Consider the following 19,121-nt stretch of genomic DNA (forward strand, 5'->3'; position numbering starts at 1 on the left):
CATAAGATGTGGTAGCTGTTTGTTTGCTTCTCACTGCCAGAAGGAAATTAAAGAGAATCTGCCACTTCCTTCCGGCCCGAACGGGATGGTGGGGCGGAAGGGGGGGTGGGCAGTGGCATGGGCGGGCAATCACAAGGGCCCCAAATTGCTGCCATCAGCAGTCTCCAGTGTCCTCTGCTCAGAGCAGACACCTCACAGGTCTGAGCTCTAGCTGGGGTCAGACCCAGCACCCCGCCTCACCTGAGCTGGTCCCTTACTAGCGCACCAGATACCCTAATCGTTCCCCCAGACTCCATATCACCTCTCATCAGGAAAGCCAACTGACGGCCAGTACCTCAGGTTTACCATCAGGAGAATGGGCTTCTTGGACTTTCCTGGCTCAACTGAAGTCCAGTGAGCATTAACGGTGATAACCAACCCACCACCTCCATCTAGACTCGTAAGGATGGGTAGGAGAAATGTTTTAGAAAGCCCCAGCTCTGCACAGAGGGTGGAAGCAGAATAATTATGCCAGGACATCTGTCCATGTGTAAAGGTGCCAGGCTGAAGCAACCAGCCATGGGTAAGGGTGAAGGGTCTTTATTGCACTGTACCAATGTCAGGTTGGGGAGGTGCCACCTGAAAAGCTCCTGTTTTCAAAGAAAATACTGAGGTCACTGGGAACTTGGCTCTGCTACTCAGACCCACCAAAGGAGATGGGCACTCTGGGGATCCCTTGGCCTGTGCTCCAGGCTGCTGGCCCAGGCCAGAACCTCGTAATTCCTGTCAGCAGTGGCAGCAAATTGTCCAGTGGCACCTGGCTGATGCTCTGCACCCATAGCCATCCTAGGGCCAGGCCCAGGGAGGGGCTGACCAGGGTAGGGACGGGAGTCACCAGCCTTCCAGGGGGCTCTCTTTACCACTTGCCAAGGCTAAAAAGGGCTTCTTGCACAGCTCCCCAGGCAGGACTGGCTCCTGAGCTCTGGGGTCCCCAGTGTCTTGGTCAGGGGCCTCCCGCTTGCGCTTGTGCAAGGAGGGACCCTCCTCACGCAGCCGACCCTCAGGGAGGCCCTGGCTCCGCAGACAGACGATGGCTGCAGCCTGCTCCGCCAGTTTCTTGGACTTGTCCCTAGGCAGACGAGGCATGGGGCAATAAGGCAGGGAGACAGGCAGACTGGTTACAGGACTAGAGTCTGGGAGGCCTGACTCTACACGCCCTTGGCAGAGATTCTGACAAAACTAGGGAAGGGGTCATCACCCAGGGATGCCACTGCCCAGGTACACCATCCCCCTAACCCTCCCAGGCCAATGCGAGGATCAGGCCCTGTTGCAAGCCTCATGCCCACTGTTAAGGAAACTCACCACAAGGTGGACTGGTACTTTTGTTCAGCAACAGTGACAACAGAACAGAAGAGGCGATCCAGGGGCCGTTGAACCTGGTACAGAGAGAGAAAAGGAAACAGGGATGGCTGCATGAGAGCAAGAGGGCCAAGCCCTGGAGGGAAGTACTTCCCACCTAAATCAAATGAAGGCTACCTGTATCACATGCTCCTCCCCAGCAGAAGTGCCTAGTGCATCTTCCAGGGAAGAAACGTAGATACACAAACAGTCAGTGACATCCCAGTGTGTCAGGAGTTCTGTCATGGACCTAAGCAAAGGTCCGTCAGAGCCCTTAACTGCATGTGACTATGGAGCTTCCTCCTACTGACATCTGGGTGGGCCAGGTCCCCCAAAATGAGAAGGAGTTCACCAGATGGCAAAGCGGTGAGAGGGGACAAGGACTGGGGCAAAGAAGATACACCTGGCAGAGCGACCAGGTGATGTGGCGGACAGAGAGCTGAGTGGATGTGACCTGAAGCAGAAAGACACATGGGGGTCTCATGCTCTGGGCTGAGGTAGTAGGGCTTGATCCCAAAGGTGCTGAGGAGCTGATGAGGACGTGAGCAAGGGGGACAGAAGCAAATTCGTTTTGGAAAAGTCACTCTGGCAGAAGGGAACCCAAGGCCCAGAAGATACAAGCTTGGAGGTCAGAAGGCCAGTCCAAAAGAGACTAGGCAACCTAAACAGGCCATGGGGACCAAAGAAAGTGAAGCAAGACCATCTCAAAGTTTCCCCTGAGGGGCCCCAGACATGGGGCCCAATTCTGTGCCCCATTGGCTGAGGCCTGGTCCAAAAACATGTCAGTCTAACTTTTAGGTTTGAGCATCCTTCCTAAGCCAATTGGCCCTCTCCAGAGAAGTCTCTCCTGCCTAAGCAATGCCACTGGAAGGGACTGGCTGAAGCAGCCTCTTACTTAGGCCTCTAGTTCAGTTTTATGAAAGTGACCAGAACTAGACAACAGGTCCACTGTCAAAGGGAAGGAGCTAGAAGGCAAAGAAGGCAAAGCCAGGCTCCAGCCAAGCAGTCTGGAGTGCACGTACGAGCCGTGGGTGGACTGGGGGTGGTGGCACTAGCTGTGGGAGTGCTGTGGGCTGGATGCAGGGCAGGCCACAGGCAGGAACTCACCGTTTCATACACAGGCTGTGCCAACTTCTCCCTCCGGCACCACTCCAGCAGGCACATCTTGGGGGTGATCTGGGGTGAGTATGCTCTCCTAGGGAAGGAGGGAAAGGTGTCAGGGCCCACCTACCATGAGAACTCCATTCCTCAGCAGGGGCCCTACTCAGTTCCTGGTAGGAGCTGCAGGAACTGAGACAGCAAACTCCTGCCTTCGGACTCCTGCACCTATTCCCTTGAGCTCCCATTTCTGTCCCACCAGTGGCTTGGGGCCTCAATTCTACCTAAAGGGAAGATGGGCTTCAGTTGTTTGGGGAATTGGAATGGGAAGTGAACTCCAGCACTCTGAGCTCCAGCCTGGAAAACAGCCTTCAACAGCCAAGAAGGAAGGTACAATTTGCCTCTCAAGACAATATCAGGAGGGAGTGGGTGGGAGTGGGGACACAGGCGGCCATACAGTGGTCTCAGGATCTAGCTCAGGGCCCACCCTGATTATGTCCACCAAGTGTCAGGGTGATCCGCTGCTGCCTTGGGCACAGTGGACTCCAGTTTCAGAGTCAGGCCATGTTCTAGCTTCCCACCAGGAGCTCTCCCTGGATATGACTGCCCAACAGCTGTGCCTACATCCCTCCTCCCAAGACTCTGCCAGACAAGACTAACTCCTGGACTGGCCCTGGGGACCCCAGAAAGGTTCAGATTCCAGATCACAGAGACAAGGATGAGGGCCCCATTCAAAGCTGAGTCACAGTCTGAGGCAATAATTGGCCTGAGGCTATTTCTGCCTAGAGAGGGCACCACAGGGCTAGCAAGGGGCAGTGAGGGTAGGCTGCTTAGCCAGGTGAGGGTTCAGGTCCTGCTGCTATTCTGGAGCTCCCTGCAGGCAGCTAATTCCTGAGGGCCAAGGAGAAAACACAGACTTTGAGGAACAGAGGGGACAAGTCTCCCCAGCCTGAGTTGTGGGAAGGGGTGGGTCAGGAAAAAGGTATAGTTTAGTCACCCTTGGGAAAGCATGCGCAACCCTGACAGCACTGCCTGGGCTTTCAGCGACTGTCTTCTCCAAAGTGCCTTCTTTGGGTTGCTGAAAACTGAGAACAAGCATCCAAACCAAGGAGATGTGTGGTCCCTAAGCTTGGCATTAACCATGGACGGCAGCCAGCTTGCTGGCCCAGTCAGACCTGAGGACACTGGCCCTGGCCCAAGCTGAGGCCGAGCTGGAGACCTACCGGTCAAACTTGACAGCCATCTTAATGATACCAGAGGTATCTTCAGCTGGCTCCTCCACCTCCTCCGGGCTCCTGGCCAAGAGTTTGGCCCGCCGGGCATCCAGCTCTCGTGTGGTCTCCTCATAGAAGGCACCAAGGCCAAAGGCCTCACTATGAAGGGACAAGCAGAGTAGGGGAAGCCCCTTAGTGGAGCCAGCATTCAGGAAACTACTGCAGGAGCCCAGGGCCCCACGACTGAGAAATGCCCCCCACATATACCCAAACACCACCAGGGCCTAGCCATCAGAAGGTGCTTTCTACACACCCCTGTGATCAGCCTGAACTGACAGATGGAGAATGAATGCAGGTCCCTGAGCATGAGCACTGGAGGGCAGGCTGGGCTGGGTGGAGTAGATTCCAAAGGCCACCTGCAGCCTCTCTTCTGAGGAGGAACACACAGGCAGGTGTCCCTAGCCAGCAGTGAGTGAGTTGAGCTATACTGACCAAGCGCTGGGGGTATGCACAGCCTTGTCCTCATGCAGGCCCGTGGGAGGAAGACACGGAGGCCTGACCACACACAGGCCAAGCCTAAACTGAGGTACCAGCCAGAGCTACAAAGTGATACTCTTGAGAGTTATCCTCTTGAGTTCACAAGATACTTGGGTCGAGCTGGTTAAGCTACATGGGCTAGGGACAGAATGAATACCACAAGCCCAGGGTGAGGAGGAAGGTTCTGGCAAGGCTCTTCCCTCTAGGAAGCATCTTAAGGGCTGGAGGACATTCATGAAGATGGCTGCCTGAGGGCAAGCCTAGTCCAGAAAGGCTTCTCTGGAGGAAGGAGAGTATAGAGAGCTAATGTGCGGGGGAGACAGCATTCAGGCAGGAGACCCTGTACAAGCACAGGCAGACAGGGAGCTGTGGAAACAGGCACTAGACCAGGTTGTGAGGGGCCCCAAATGTCAACCACCTGAGCTGTAGCTCTACCAGATCTAGAGGATCAAGGGGTGGCCTCTCAGACTGCAAAGGGATGGGGTGTGGGTGCCGGCTCAGGCCAGGGGCTCCATTCTACAACCCCAACTCTCCTAACCATTGGATCTTGGTGGCCTGGCATGTGACAGATCTGTTACCAGGAAAGCCCCTTCCTCCCCAGGGATTCCCAAGCCCAGCCCTCACCTTCCTCCATCCTACTAGTGCACTAGTTCCCAAAATTCTGCTGCTGAGATCAGTCCAGGGATGGCAAGTTCTAAAGATTTGAAAGTACCCCCTTCTGTGAGGCAAAGCTGTACCACCTCCCCACTCCAGCACATCCACCTCCAGAAGCTATGTCCTGGGTCCCCTCGTAGAGTCAGCTTAGGGCTCAGGGTCAAGTCTGGGTAATGTCTGCAAGGACAGATGAACAGCCCATTGCCCCTCTCACCAAATTTCCTGGGAAGACTGGGCGGCATGGAGCAACCTCCCCTGGGGCGACTCCAGCTGTTCTCGTAGCATCTGGCACAAGCAGTACTTGGTGTTGGTGTAGTGGTTGTCATACTGCACAGCCTGAGAGAAGAACTGCCATGAGCCCCCCTGCTGCCCAGGCAGGCTCTGAGGCCTGAGCTCTGCTCTGATGGCAGGAAAAGGGGCTCCAAGGGGGCATCAGAGGGGCCTGCAGCCGAGGCAGTGTGACCCCATAAAAGAGCCCTCTCCATCTTGGCGATCTACTCCTCTAGTTAGTGGCACAATGCTTGGGGGTCACAACTGAGACCCACAGTCAGGAGCACACTCCACTGGACAGCCTGACTAAGGTCCACATGCGCCTGGAGCTCCTCCTGCATCAGCTACCACAGAGGACCTGTTGCCGAGCATCTTCCAAGGCAGGGAGTGGGGAACAGCCAAGTTCTGGTGTGGCAGGACCAGCCCCGGGACAGGGGTGAGATTCTTCTACTCCTTATAACCATGGTGAGTGCCTGCCCCTCCCACATCTTAAACAGCCTGTCTCCAATTTCTCCCAACATGGGAAAAGCCCAGCACCATTGACCAAGCATGTTTGCACATGTTACTTGTCACTTCATTGAGCTAAACAAGTAGTTACCACTACTCAGACTGGGAAATGCAGGCTCAGGGAGGCCAGACAACTGCCCAGGGATACCCAGTGGAAATCGGCCTGGCTGGGGCAGGCAGGAGAGCAGTGGGTAAAGGGTGCCTCAGCCCCCCAGAACCCTCTCCCCGTCTCGCCCCCTATCAAATCTTCTAATACCTCCAGCAAGGCCTATGTCTTCAGTGCCTTGGAGGTGCGACCACATGTTCAGGACAAAGAAGGGATACGTGGGTAAGCCACGGCCAGCAGCAAGGCCTTGATTCAGCTTGTTTGGGACAGAAGGCACCTGGCTGGACCAGAAGCAGCCCTGCCTATGCTTGAAAGCTGCTCCCTTTCTCTGGCCCAACACACCCCCTTGAGGAGTTGCCAAGGGACAGGCTGAGAAGGAAGGATAACATCACCTTTCAGCCAGTGAGCAAGCTTGGCACTACTAAACGTGCCTTCCCTGCCACAGACCTGCCAACCGGCCGACCTAGACTGAGCTAAGCCCCCCTTGCCTCTGGTTGACCCAGGCCATTGGAGAGCCAACCTGCCCAAGAGGACACCCAGAACCAAGAGGATGAAGGCTGCAGCATCAAGCAGAAGAGGCTCCAGAACAGAGGCTGCCCAGCTCTGGGCACAGGCCTCAGGGCCTCCGACCACCCCCAGCTTGCACAGCCCTGGGGACACCCACATGTCATGGCAGCCACAACTGCCCATGGCAGCCTGAGGATCTGAGAAGCTCCTGACCCCCCAGGTGGGTAGGAGCTCCAGGACTGAAGAGGAGGGTGGAAGTCTGCTCAGGGTGAGGGCTGCACTCTCTGCTCAGGCCCAACTCACTGAGGAATTTGAGGACCACTCACTATCTTTGCCGACAGACATGCACAGCTGGTCAGAGTCTCACAGGGTGCCGGGGCAGTGCCAAGGAAATAGTGCAGGTGTCAAAAACCTCCTTTACAGGGAAATGCCCGGGCACTACCATCAAACCCCGGGTGAGAAGAAAAAGCTATTACCTGAGGAGAGGGTCAAAGTTAGGCTATTTCCTAAGTCAGAGGCTAAAGCATTCTAGGAATTAGCAAGGGAAGACTTTTAGAAGTGACTATGACTGACGACCAGTTGACACGTCTTTACGGAGAGAATCTGTCCTCACAACAGCTACAATGGCTCCTCCTGGCTGTGGCTCCTCTGGTGCCAACCCACTGGCATGCGTGACACAGACACCACTGTCATTGTGCATGCGTGTGTATGTGTAGGGGGGCAGGGGGTGACAGAGACTAAGAGAAAGATATCATGTGTTTGGGGCCGCAACAGCATCCTGGATCCAGAAGCCCTTGCTATGATCCTCACACCTTGAAAGCTTTAGAAGGGGGCAATGATAGGGCCATGCCTCCCCAGCACCCTGCTCTTCACATTGCAGCCAGGGAAACCCAATGCTATGCTACACTAAAAAGAAAAGGAGAGGGACTTCCTTGGTGGCACAGTGGTTAAGAATCTGCCTGCCAATGCAGGGGACACGGGTTTGAGCCCTGGTCCGGGAAGATCCCACATGCCACAGAGCAACTAAGCCCGTGCGCCACAACTACTGAGCCTGCGCTCTAGAGCCTGCAAGCCACAACTACTGAGTCTGTGAGCCACAACTACTAAAGCCTGCGCACCTAGAGCCCACGCTCTGCAACAAGAGAAGCCACCGCAATGAGAAGCCTGCGCACCGCAACGAAGAGTAGCCCCCGCTCGCCGCAACTAGAGAAAGCCCGCACACAGCAACGAAGACCCAACGCAGCCAAAAATAAATAAATAATAAATTTTTTAAAAAAGAAAAGAAAAGGAGAGCTGCTGGGGGCTGGGGGCTCACCCAAAGCACTTTTTGCAGCAATGTGGCAGACAGTGAGAAATGTTTGTTTTGAAAAAGTGCATAGACATACGTATCTGATGTACTTCTGCATGACCTCCTCCAAGGGTCGTGGACCCTCCTTGAGGAAGATGGATGGGTTCCACATGGCCGCTCGGGCCACCATCACTGAAGAGGCTGCCGTGGCTTGTCGAAAGTCCTCTATATCCAAATATCCTTGGATGTGGTCGTGAGATCCTCCACTGAAAAGCAACAGTGGGGTGAGGGGTATCCCCATCCTTGTACAAGCAATTTCAGAAAAAGGCAACTCCTAAATCTGCCACTTATTCAGTGTGTGGCTTTGGCCAAGTCCTTCAGCTATGAGAGCTTCGGGACACTGGAGATTATAACACACACCCCACTGTGGGGTCAGGAGCACCAAGTGAGATAACAAAATAAAGCAGTCCAAACCGTGCCTGGCACTTAAGAGGTACTCCAGAGCGTTTACCTTCCTTCCCCCTCCTCCCGAACAGTGGCTAAAGCCGGCCCACATCCGAAGGGCGGGGTCTGTACGTGGATACAGGGATCACAGGAAAACCCCCAGGCTGGGGCACCTATATGCCCACTGACGGCTGGGTCAAAACCCTAGAGAGGGAACAGACGCAGTGGTGGTCATGAGAGGAAGGAAGGAGGCCCGGTTTGGTTGCAATTTCCCTTTCAGCCACCCTGCAGCCCCTTGGAAACTGCTCTTTGTCTGTTCCATTAGGAGCCAGGCAGCAGCCTCAGGCCAGAGACAGCACTGTGTGTGAGAATGGGGGTGGGGGAACCCCCCTCAGGTGGCAACAGCAGCAACAGGGTCCAGGGTCTTGAGTAGCCCTACCCTCTCTCCAAGACACCCCTAACACCCCTTGCCCTGGGGACCACCCCACCCTTAGCTCCCCCGTCCCTCCCTCCAGTCAGGCATGCCTTTTGTCAGGGCTTTAGGGCTTCAGAACTTCTCTGTTCCCAACCTGCCATCAGGGTTGAGCCGGACTCCCGACTGGCCCACACAGGCCAGCTCCCCAGTGGCAACAGGACACTGCTGTCTTACTGCTAAGCCTTTGGGCTGGTCATCGGTACCTCACACCTGCCAGTCTAGGTTCTGGTCCTGTCACTGTCCGGGATGCTCATCTGGGCTTTGGTCTGTGACCTGCCTCATGCTCCTGAGCCATGGCTCTCTGTGCTCTGGCTTGAGACGCCTCACCCTACACCCTACACCCCTAACTCTGGGTGTGATGTCACCTTCCCCTGGGGCTGCTTCAGCAGCCACTCTCTTGCTCTCCCTAAACACTCCCACCTCAACCCGTGCATCGGAATGTCCTGGGCCCCTGTCTACTGCATACCTACATCGGCCACTCACCAGAGGCCAAAGGACACAATGGGCCCTTCTCAGCCTCACTGCCAAGTTCATTTTTGTCACACCCTTTTTTTCTTTTCTCTTACAGTCATTTTTTGATGCTATCGCATTCTATTTTCTATTTGTCAGTTCAAATCCCTTCTGAGTGAAGTGAGGCATAAAAAAATAAACGAGGAAGAAGGGAGGCTTACTTGGCTATGACAGGAATGGAGAGGGTTTCGGCGACGGCTTTGATGGCTTCACAGCTGACAGGGTGCTGAGGTCGCTCCTCCCGCTTCCTTGGAGATAAAGAGATGGGGCTGGGGACTGAGTGCCAAAGGTCACGTCACACTTAGCACCGGGTTATGTCAGCCAAATCCTACTGTCCTCCTTGCTGAACCTCAGGAAGGCCATGTGGCCAGCAGGGACAGGGCTCTGGGCTACAGGGGACGGCTCTCCCTGACCTCTGTTGTGCCGGGCAGCAGCAGCACAGGTCCATGCTGAGAAGGCAAGTCCAGCTCTCAAAGGTCTGCAGGTGAGGCATGGCTGCAGGAAGCCGATGTGGGTGGTCACACTGCCACTCCCCAGCTACCCCTCATTTCTGCCAGAGATGAGGGACGGTGCCTTAAGAATGCTACCCCTACTGTCCCGGTTTTGCCCTCCCAGAGGGACTGGGAACAGCTGCCGCCACTCAGACTGGCCACTCCCACACAGCTGCGTGTGCTGAGGCCAAGTTGGGCAGCTGATCCTGGGGAGAGGCACCTGGCACAGGGTAGGCCCAGCAACCAGAGCAGGCCACAGACCATGGCTGTCACAAAGAGCCACAGGGGAGGCAAGACCACAACCCAGGGCCCCTGCATCCAAGGTCAACTGCAAGAAGCTCTTGTGTATGAGTGAGTGAGTCTTAGGGATGCTAAGGTAAGCCCTAACTTGAGCTGTGCACAGGGACAAGCCAGAGAGGTGGTCGACCAGAAAGCCCTTGCCCAGGTCCTATCTGCATGTGTCCCTCTGCTATACTCTTCAACAAAAGTGTCAGGGGCCACAGGGCCTTAGAAAGCCCTATCAACCCAGCCTCCACCTCCACCTCCCTTCTCCCCCAGCAGCCCAATTCTAGCCCATCTTTAACAACTTTGATGGCCAGAAAGTCCCTCTTTAAACTCACCCAAATCTGTCTTCCTAGTGTTTCCAAATACTGGGAAAAAGGAATAGCTTTATTTATTCAGAAAACACTCTATGCCAGGCACTGTGCCAAGGCTGTATATTCACAATCTCATAAAAGCCTCGTGACAACCCTATCAAGCAGAAATTATCTTAATTTCCAAATGAGGACTGTGGTGCTCAGAGAGGTTAAATGACTTGTCCAAGGATACACAGCCAACAAGCAGCAGACCTGGGATTTGAACCCAGACCTGGGATTTGAAACCAGGCACTCTGAGCCCAGAGCCTGCTGCCTCCAGGAGGGGCCTGTGTGTACGCGTGTGTGGCCTTTCACCATCCCCTGCTGGCTTCAACACGCACAGCTCTGCTTTTCTGTTTTTATGTGTTGGAGTTCTGGGTTCCCTTCTCTGAAAATGCTGTAATAGATACAACCAGCAAAAAATGCACTATTCCTACAAGACCCCTGAACTCAAAAGGAACACCACGCAAAAGAGAGGTCACCCTGACCAAAGTTTGCTGACCTGGGATTCTGTACAAAAGTACATCCTGGATACGGGGAGCGAGTTCGACTGGGAAACCAAGGGTAGCCTTCAGCAATACCTCAGCTCTCAGTAGACAGCAGATTCAAGGACTGTTTAAAGTGGTCACTGTGACAGCTGGCAGTCCAACAAGGGCAGACAAAAGAGGCAGTGCCTTTAAAAGAACAGCAATCTGCCTGGGGTCATTCAAGGGAGGAGCTATTGCTGAATGTAGTGTAAAGAAAATGAGATTCAGAGTCAGAGTTCTAATTCCACCACTTCCTGGCTACGTGATATAATTTTGAGCAAATCACTCATTCTCTACCATTTACACGTCTTGAGGGTAGGGGTGTTTCTCCTTCCCATTGGTCTCTCTGTATCTCTAAAGCTCGGTGTAGTGCCTACCACCAGTAGATGCTCAATGAATGAAACAAAGAAAAATGCAACCCCCATAAAGAGTTTGACTGCCCTCTGAACTTAGGGGATATCAATGAGCTATGCAGAGCTAGGCTGTGTATGTAGAAGAGAAGCTGGTAGTCACCTGGGGTCTGGTGAAGAATCATTAAGATGGCTAGGGTCCTCCTTGCAAGTCAGTCACTAGTAAGGCAACCACTCACCTCCCATGAACCGCGATGGCTGCAATGCCGGTCCTCTCTATCCGCTTAACAAGGCTCAGGGTATCTTCCAGCTGAGGGACAGGACCACACAGGGTGTTTACTGAAGCCACAGAGGGAGCAGCTGCCAGCTCCTAAAGTGGGCTCAGCTCTACCCCCTCCTCCAAACATAACTCAGCCCCACAAGAATCATTCACACCCCCAAATCAGCATCCCCAGAGAAAATGGACCTTCAGATGTAAGATCTTTACCGATGGCAGGATGCGAATCTTGCAGGTCACAGGTCTCTGTGTCCCTTTAACAAGAGTGCTGAGGATCTGCAGTGGGGAGAGTACAAGAGCATCTGCCTCTTCTGGAACAAACACCACAACTGCTTGTACTAATGAATTCTGCTCCAGACCTGTGCGGCCCAGTGGCATGGACATGTTTATGTCCATGTACGTGTCCATGTGAATGCGTCTGTTGCACGCATATACATGGAAGCTCCATGAGGGAAGGAGTTCACCTCTTTCTCTGCTAGAGCCCCAGCACCAGCAGCCCCTTGCCTGGTACCTAGCAGTATACATATATTTGGTAAATGAACGAATGAGTGAATGAATGCATGAATGGATCTGCATGCATGCTTGTACAGAACACAGTGATCCTTTGCCAGGGCAAACATCAGAATCACCTGGAGAGCCTAAGAAATACAAAATCTTAGATTCCACCTCATCTTTCCTGAATGAGTCTCTAGGGACAGGGCTTAGGAATATGTGATTTCAAAAGACTCTGCCCAACACATTCCCTCCACAAAATGATTCTGAGGCCTAACCCTGGTTGAGAACACATGGCTCACAGCTCCATTCCTGATTGAAGGCATGTTTCCTGAGTGCTGTTCCAGGATCTGCCAAGTGAGTGAGCAGGAAAGTTTGAGCAGGTCCTGGGCCCTGTCCTCAGGTACCCCCTCTCTTTAGGGGAGTCAGATATACAGGAATGAAACTGGCAAAGGAAAAGACAGCATAGTCAACATATTTTAAAGTGTTTATTTTGCACAGTAATTGCAAAGGACTCCAATAAAGATCAAGAAAGTCACACAGGAAAGTGTCAGGGAAGTAGCAAGTCCAGACAAAGAGTCAGACATCAAGAAAGGTGTAGATGACACTGCATGTCTGTGACCTTGCTATCTTTATCTTCTTCCCTCATCAAAAATTTTGGGCGAGGCAAGCTAGGGGGAAGGTGATGCCAAGAGCCCTCTTCCAAGAAACTGGATCCCTGTCCAGCAGAGCAGAGGGGACATCCAGGCAGCAGCTGCCAGTCTGGTTCTAGACAGGTGGGGGCAGCAGAGAGCCGGGTCACAAGAACCAGTGAAGGAGGCCTTTCAGGGACAGGCTAAGGCAGGCCCCTCCAGGAGACATTAGACCAAGAGCCTGGACTGATAGGACAGATCATGGGCAAGACAGGGCCTGCTGGCCCAGGCACAACTGCCAGAGACTGACAGGAAGGAACAGTCCCCAGGTGCTGCCCCAGGAGGCTGACTGGGCCTGAGGTCCTAGGGTGACTCTGGCAGGGCTTAAAGGGGCACCTACCCTTTAAGGGAGGAAGAGGGACTGCCAGATCCATCAAGATACACAATAAAATTTCCTACTCTAGTCCTGTCCTTCAAGCTGACAATAAAATCTCCGGAGGGTTCCTTTGCAAGTGCTGACTCAGAATCCTCTGATGTCTGGTGATTTAAGCAACATCAGCTGGTTTGACCCAGTTCTCTGTTTTGCAGAACTTCCTCTTGGTGTATTTTATCCAAGCAACTCTAAGCACCTTCTTCAGTTCATTTTCTGTTCATTTCACGTGCATGTTCAGGACCAGGAAGGAAATTAGTAACGAAAAGTCCTAGCCCTTTGCAAAAGTCACACTGAGAGGAAAGGGCAAATAGAGTCTGTCTTTTGGTCAGACTCTAGCAGAACCTCTCCTGGACCCAACTCTCCCAGATCCAAGCCACACCCCATGTCTCTGTGGCGTGAAAAGTCTGTGGGGGAAAAGGACCTGAGACGGGCCCGTATCTGGGCACATCTCCCCAGATCCACTGGTTGACTCAGGAAAAGCAGACTTTGGCTCCCCTGGTTGTTGGGGAGGGGGCAGGGAGGAGGACAGGAAAGCACAGGCCTGGGAATCAGTGAGAACTGAGCTCAAGTCCTGGCCCTGCTGATTGTTAGCCATGGCCCAAGTGCAGTGCACACAAGGGGATGCCCTGAGCAGCCGGCCGCCCAGGGAATGTGGGGCAGGGGTCAGAGAGAGGCTATTACTGATATAGAGTCTTAAACTGAGGTTCTTAATCCAGGGAGGGTACACCAGAGTCACCTGGGAAGCTTTTTCAAAAGACTGATACCCTCTCCCTGCCTCTGTCTACCCCAAGAATACGCAGAATTCTCAATAGATAGCATCCTTTTTAAAAAATTATTATTGTGGTAAAACATATATAACATACAATTGTCTGTCTTAACCATTTCTAAGTGTATAATTTAGTGGCATTAGCTCAAGATGTCATACAACCATCACCACTATCTATTTCCAAAAACTTTCATCGCCCCCAAACAAGCAGTCTTATTTTGAAAAAATCTCTAAGGTGATCCTGAGATGTTCCCACAGATGGAACCATGGACCTAAAACACCAAGCCTGGAAGGACCTACAAAGCTCTCATCCAGCTCACCCAGTTTGCCAGCACAATTTGAGCCTGAATCTAATCCATCCCACTCTTCCTGAGTCTCATTTGGCTTTACTGTGGAAGCCTGCATCCTCTCTTTCACAAGGCAAACCCGGTCCACTAGCCCGACCTGGCTCAACCGACCACCCTGCCAACCAGAGAATTAACGAAATGAACTGAGCTTCTGAGGGGTAGTGTTAACTCTGCTGCCTCACGTGTGAAATGTGCCCAAAGAAGGGCAGTAGCGAGGACAGAGCCAACAGCATGGGTGGGAAAAGCCAGGACGCCAGAGGATAACAGAAATGCCTGTATGTATGTGCTGTGAAGCAAACCACCCGCTACTGAGGCCCCTTCCCTAAGTGTGGAATCCACAGTAGTCCACGTCCACTCCAGCCTGCATAGAGGTGTCTGACTGGAGGTCATTACCTGTGCCTGTCCACACACGGGAAAAATGAGGAGGCACCTAGCCCATAAACACACGAATTTTCCTAGATCCCAGACACAGTAGGGCTGGAAGAATAACAGGGTTGAGCTGCTGACACAGCAGTGGCAGCTCTTAATGGTGGTGCCTTATCCCAAGTTGCTCTAGCCTATGGGAGGCACTAGGAGGCTTAAAGCCCAGAGGTGGAAGTGGGGATGGAGAATGAAAAGGAAATCAAAGGAGCTAAGGGGAGCAGCAAGGAGAAAGGTGGTGAACTGCGAGAGGAAAGTAAAAGGTGCATGTGGTATGGCAGAAGATGTCACTCCCACATGTACTGGCAGCTCACAACACTGGTGGCAAACATCAACCTGACCCTAAGGCCTCATAAACCTGGCCACCAGAATCACCAAGGGAAGGAGATCAGAGGAGACTAACTTCAGCTTACCTTGTATGGCCCTGGCCTGGCCTGCTCTCATACTGATGGTGGACTCTATCAGTGTGCAGGGCACCCATTGATGCTCTCATCAAGCCCCCAGGGAGAGGCCAATCCCCTACATCCTGACACACACAGCCACTGAGCCTGCCCACCACCCACAGGTAGCCTGGCATATGCTCTCATGATCTTCTCAGAAGGGAGAGAGGCAATACAGAAGCGGCTCTAAATGAGTCCCTCAGGACCCCTGGCTCTCTACTGACATGTCCCTAGCCCTGGGCTTTTAAGGAACTCCAAGGCTACTGCAGGCTGACTCAGGGGTTTCTGAACCTGGCTATATGTCAAAGTCACTGGAAAGCCTTTGAAAAAATTTCCAGACCCCAGGTGGAGTGACTGATTCTCTAAATTTGGGGGAAGGGTAGGGGAGGTGTTCCAGGCAACTCTAGTTCATAGGCATGTTTAAGGACCTCTGCTTTCACTCATGCAGAACTTACCTTCTCAATCTTGTCAGGATCTGATAGCAGGGCAGCTCCCATTCCTCCCTAAGGAAAAGCACACAGAGGGGCTCTTACAGCTGGAGGAGGGTGGCTCCTCCCTGTGGTATGGCAACCTGGCAGTACCCCAGCACTTGCCTCCAAGGAACCAAGGTCCACTGGCAATCGCCTGTGCCCACAACATCAGGGATCAGTTTGATGAATTCTAAGAGCCAGCACTCTGATCCCCTTAGCAAGACCCACAGATCTATCTAGAAGTGGGTTCTAAAAAATCATTTTTCAGGACTGCCCATTTCCTACCCAGGGTCTCAGTGCCTTAATAAACTAAACCCCACTATCTGCCAAGCCCTTAAAAAAACAATGGGTCATTCTTCCTTTGAAATGAGATCAAATGCGACTTCTTCCTATCCTACCGTCACTTGCTTGGATACCACCTCCGCCAGCAAAGCCACTCAGAGGCACACAACCTCCAAACCTTGTCCAGGCCCTGATCCCCTGCCAGCAACAATGGCCAGCCCAGTCCTGAGCACCCAGACCAATGTCAAACTCTAACAAAAGCCCTAGCTAATGGAATCAACAACCCCTGGAGTCACTTAAATCTCAGCATTAACACCAGGGGCTGTCTCTTAACAGTGTGATTACTGGTGATTTTATTGTTCTTTTTTGTACTTTTCTATATTATCCAAGTCCTGGGCAATGGTATGAATTACTTTAATAAGTGGAGCAGGGGAGAATGTTAAAAATCTGAACCCATTAAGAGTGAGGTGAAGGGGAGAAAAACAAATCCAATAAATATATGCTGTCAAGTATATAGACTACGTACTAATGAATGCTCAAGGAATGTGCTCTGAAGGTTTAAATTCAGTTATTACAGTTTAACTTCATGTTTAAGAACTACACATTAGAACCAGAGAGAACCAGCGCGGACTGAGCCTGCATTTCAGAGGAGAACTAAAAGAACAGAGCTACTAGCCCTGGGCTACCTTCAGATACAAACCTTACAGGCCTTCAGGAAGCCCTGGCCACTCACCCTGACTCCGTCTGTTCTTCACCTAACACATGATTCAGCCCTTCCTTGTTGAATCACAGGATCTAAAATCCAGTCTCACTGCCCCTTCTACAACAATGGCTTTTCCAATTGGTATTTCCTTCCTTCCTCCCTTTCTATTTAACTTCTTAACTTGCTTTTTAGAATAGGCAACATATTAAAAATCTTAAAGGTTCAAAAGGATAAAGAGTAAGAACTCTCCCTCCTTAGAAGGAGGGAAAACTATTCAATTAATTTTTTTAATATGACTTCGGTTTTTGAACCATGAGAAGAGAGCAGATATTCAGCTGGCATGTACTGGTACGGCACACTGGGAGGTATCTCTTCTGACTGGCTGCCAGTCTTTCCTCCCTCTACCCCCACCACTCACCCTGCCTCCCACTCCCAGTCCAATCATTTGCCAGCCAAATCCTATCAAAGTCTGCTCCAATTTGGCTTCTCTTGTCTCCATCCCTGGTCTCTCCTGTGGACCCAAAACACTCATCTCCGACATCTGTATCCTGACCTCTGGCCTCTTTCCACCTGAATACACTAGACACATGGCTTTCAGATTAGTATTTCTATTTATAGAATATATTTGGAAAGACACACAAGCAACTAGTAACATTGGTTTCCCCTGGGGGAAGAAACTAAGTTTCTGATCACAAGCCTTCTCTGTTCGAAAAAGATCAGAGGCATTTAAAATCAAAGTTCAGCTAATCTGGTCCCAACCAAGATTTTCAATCCTGTGTTCCTCTGCTTCCTCTTCACTACCCACTTCCCAACCCTCTGGTCAAATCAAGGTTCCCTGCCTCTACTTCACATTGGCCTCTGGGTCCCTGCTTGTGCCACTCCCTCTGCCTGCAGAGTCCCAAACCTCCTCATCAAGGACTACATTTCCCCACAGGATCCTGAGTTTAAGGGCTGCCCTTCTGCTGCTTTCTCTGAGCTCATAGCAGTCCTGTCTGGTCTCTTCTGATATGACAGTGGGGACACATGTATTGCATCCTCTATTTTTATTCATGAAAAAACAAAACCCTGTTCACATTATTCTTTCTTTTAACATTTACATCATTTGTTTTATTACTTGGGCACAAGTGCTGTGTGTGTGTGTGTGTGTGTGTATTTATTTATGTATATATGTATATGTTTGTGTGCACATTGAAAATTTTTCCTGAACCATTTGAGGGTAATTACATATATCATAGCCCTTGACCCCTAAGTATTTCAGTGTGTATTTTCTAAGAATATGGATATTCTTACATAACCACAGAAGTTATCAACTTCATATATTTTCACTGATACAGTATTTTTAGCTAACCTACCATGGTCTATATTCCAATTTTGCCAGTTGATCTAATAATATCCTTTTGAGCATTTTGCCCATTAGTACAGGATCTAGTCCAGACTCAGGTACTGTACTTAGTCGTCACCTTTTGTCAGTCTCCTTTAATCTGCACCCTATATTTGTGAAGAGTATAACAAAATCAGTTTACCTTGGTGGAATACTCTTTAGGACAGCCCATGTTGACGTCGATACCAGCCACATCATTTTCTCTGGAAAAACATGAAGGAGGAAAGATAATAAATATTCAACTTGAGGGTAGGACATAAAGTCAAAGGTATGCATCTGTGCTCATGAAATTCTTAATGTTCCCTGGCCCTCTAAAACACACCAACCCTCAGAGAAAGAAGCTGAAAAATCCTGTCTCTAAAATGTGCAACCGCCTCTCCTCCTGGGTAGAGCTCCAGAGGAAGAACATAACGTGCTCACACATGTAGGGAGGGCTAGTTGTAGAGGATTTTGCTAGTTCTGAGTTGTATCAGATAACTCGAATATCGAATGACAGCCACACTGCACTCCATCCCAGAGTTCCAGTTCTAACTGGGTAGTGAAAGCCATAATGCACAAAAGTGACATAAGCACAAAAGCCCTTTCCCAGAGCACTGGTTCTGGAGGAAGTGGAGGACTGTCTTTGCGTGCTAGGCTGCACAGCTGGCTTCCTCCAAACAAGTCTCAGATGTAGAAAGGACCCTTTCCTCATCATCTGCTACATACACAGTTACCAGTCTGTGACCAGCAGCAACGACTGCCCAAGCTCCTTCTCACCCTTGTTGTAATTAATAACAATAGCTAACAACTTACTAAACACTCACTACGTGCCACATACTGCAAAGACATTTACATGCATCATTTCATTTACCTTTCCCTATAACGCCAGAGGGAGGTGGTACTATTGGTATCATTTTATACATGAGGAAACTAAGTTCTCAGTGAGGTTAAGTAACTTACCTAAGGTCACACAGTCAGCAGGTAGCAAAGCCAGAATTCCAACCCAGGTCTAAGTCTAAAGCCCCTCTCCTTAACCACATTACTCTCCTGCCTTCATTAATTTAGGAAACAGTAAGTCTTACCTACACTTCATGAGATTTAAAACCTCAGAGTTCATAGTCATGAGAGTCTCTGCAAAGGAAATCTCACAAATAAACACTAAAAAATAGGCTCCCACCCAGAGGTTCTCTGGAGTCCAGACACAGTGCGTTCACGTGAGTCCCAGGGCAGCCCTTGGATGCAACAAATAGAGAAGGGAACCTGAGGCTTTTAACCTGGAAACAGAAAGTAGTGGACTAGGAAGCAGGAGGGTGGTCACCGCCAAAGTCCCCAGGAACAGTAAGACCTCACAGCCCACAAGAGAAGCAAAGACAGTACCAAACAGGGAAGAACTTACACAAGCCTGGCCACAGCAAGAGCTCGCTCTGCGTCTGAAGTCCCCTGGGAACACAAGAGGCTATATCAACCACTGCCCTGATACAGGTCCATATGCATAGACAAACACACTCA

General features: G+C 51.4%; 1 protein-coding gene across 4 annotated transcripts in view; it reads right to left on the reverse strand.

Moving 5' to 3' along the window:
- Positions 1 to 563: 563 nt before the first annotated feature.
- Positions 564 to 19,121, reverse strand: part of DUS2 (dihydrouridine synthase 2) — a 41,174-nt gene continuing 22,616 nt past the window's right edge. For 3 of the 4 annotated variants that reach the window (XM_033434214.2, XM_033434209.2, XM_012534278.3), the window contains 12 exons: positions 19,009 to 19,052; positions 17,776 to 17,836; positions 15,253 to 15,300; positions 11,478 to 11,543; positions 11,230 to 11,300; positions 9,149 to 9,235; positions 7,656 to 7,824; positions 5,095 to 5,216; positions 3,699 to 3,848; positions 2,485 to 2,572; positions 1,342 to 1,415; positions 564 to 1,108 (listed from right to left, as the gene is read on the reverse strand). In XM_033434214.2, the coding sequence (XP_033290105.1) occupies positions 871 to 1,108; positions 1,342 to 1,415; positions 2,485 to 2,572; positions 3,699 to 3,848; positions 5,095 to 5,216; positions 7,656 to 7,824; positions 9,149 to 9,235; positions 11,230 to 11,300; positions 11,478 to 11,543; positions 15,253 to 15,300; positions 17,776 to 17,836; positions 19,009 to 19,052 (1,218 nt within the window). In that variant the 3' untranslated portion in view covers positions 564 to 870. Of the gene's footprint in view, positions 1,109 to 1,341; positions 1,416 to 2,484; positions 2,573 to 3,698; positions 3,849 to 5,094; positions 5,217 to 7,655; positions 7,825 to 9,148; positions 9,236 to 11,229; positions 11,301 to 11,477; positions 11,544 to 15,252; positions 15,301 to 17,775; positions 17,837 to 18,694; positions 18,744 to 19,008; positions 19,053 to 19,121 lie in introns of those variants that run through there. The other variant, XM_033434215.2, reaches the window with a different exon arrangement.

This window comes from Orcinus orca, chromosome 20 (assembly GCF_937001465.1).
Source record: "Orcinus orca chromosome 20, mOrcOrc1.1, whole genome shotgun sequence".
Lineage (NCBI taxonomy): Eukaryota > Metazoa > Chordata > Mammalia > Artiodactyla > Delphinidae > Orcinus > Orcinus orca.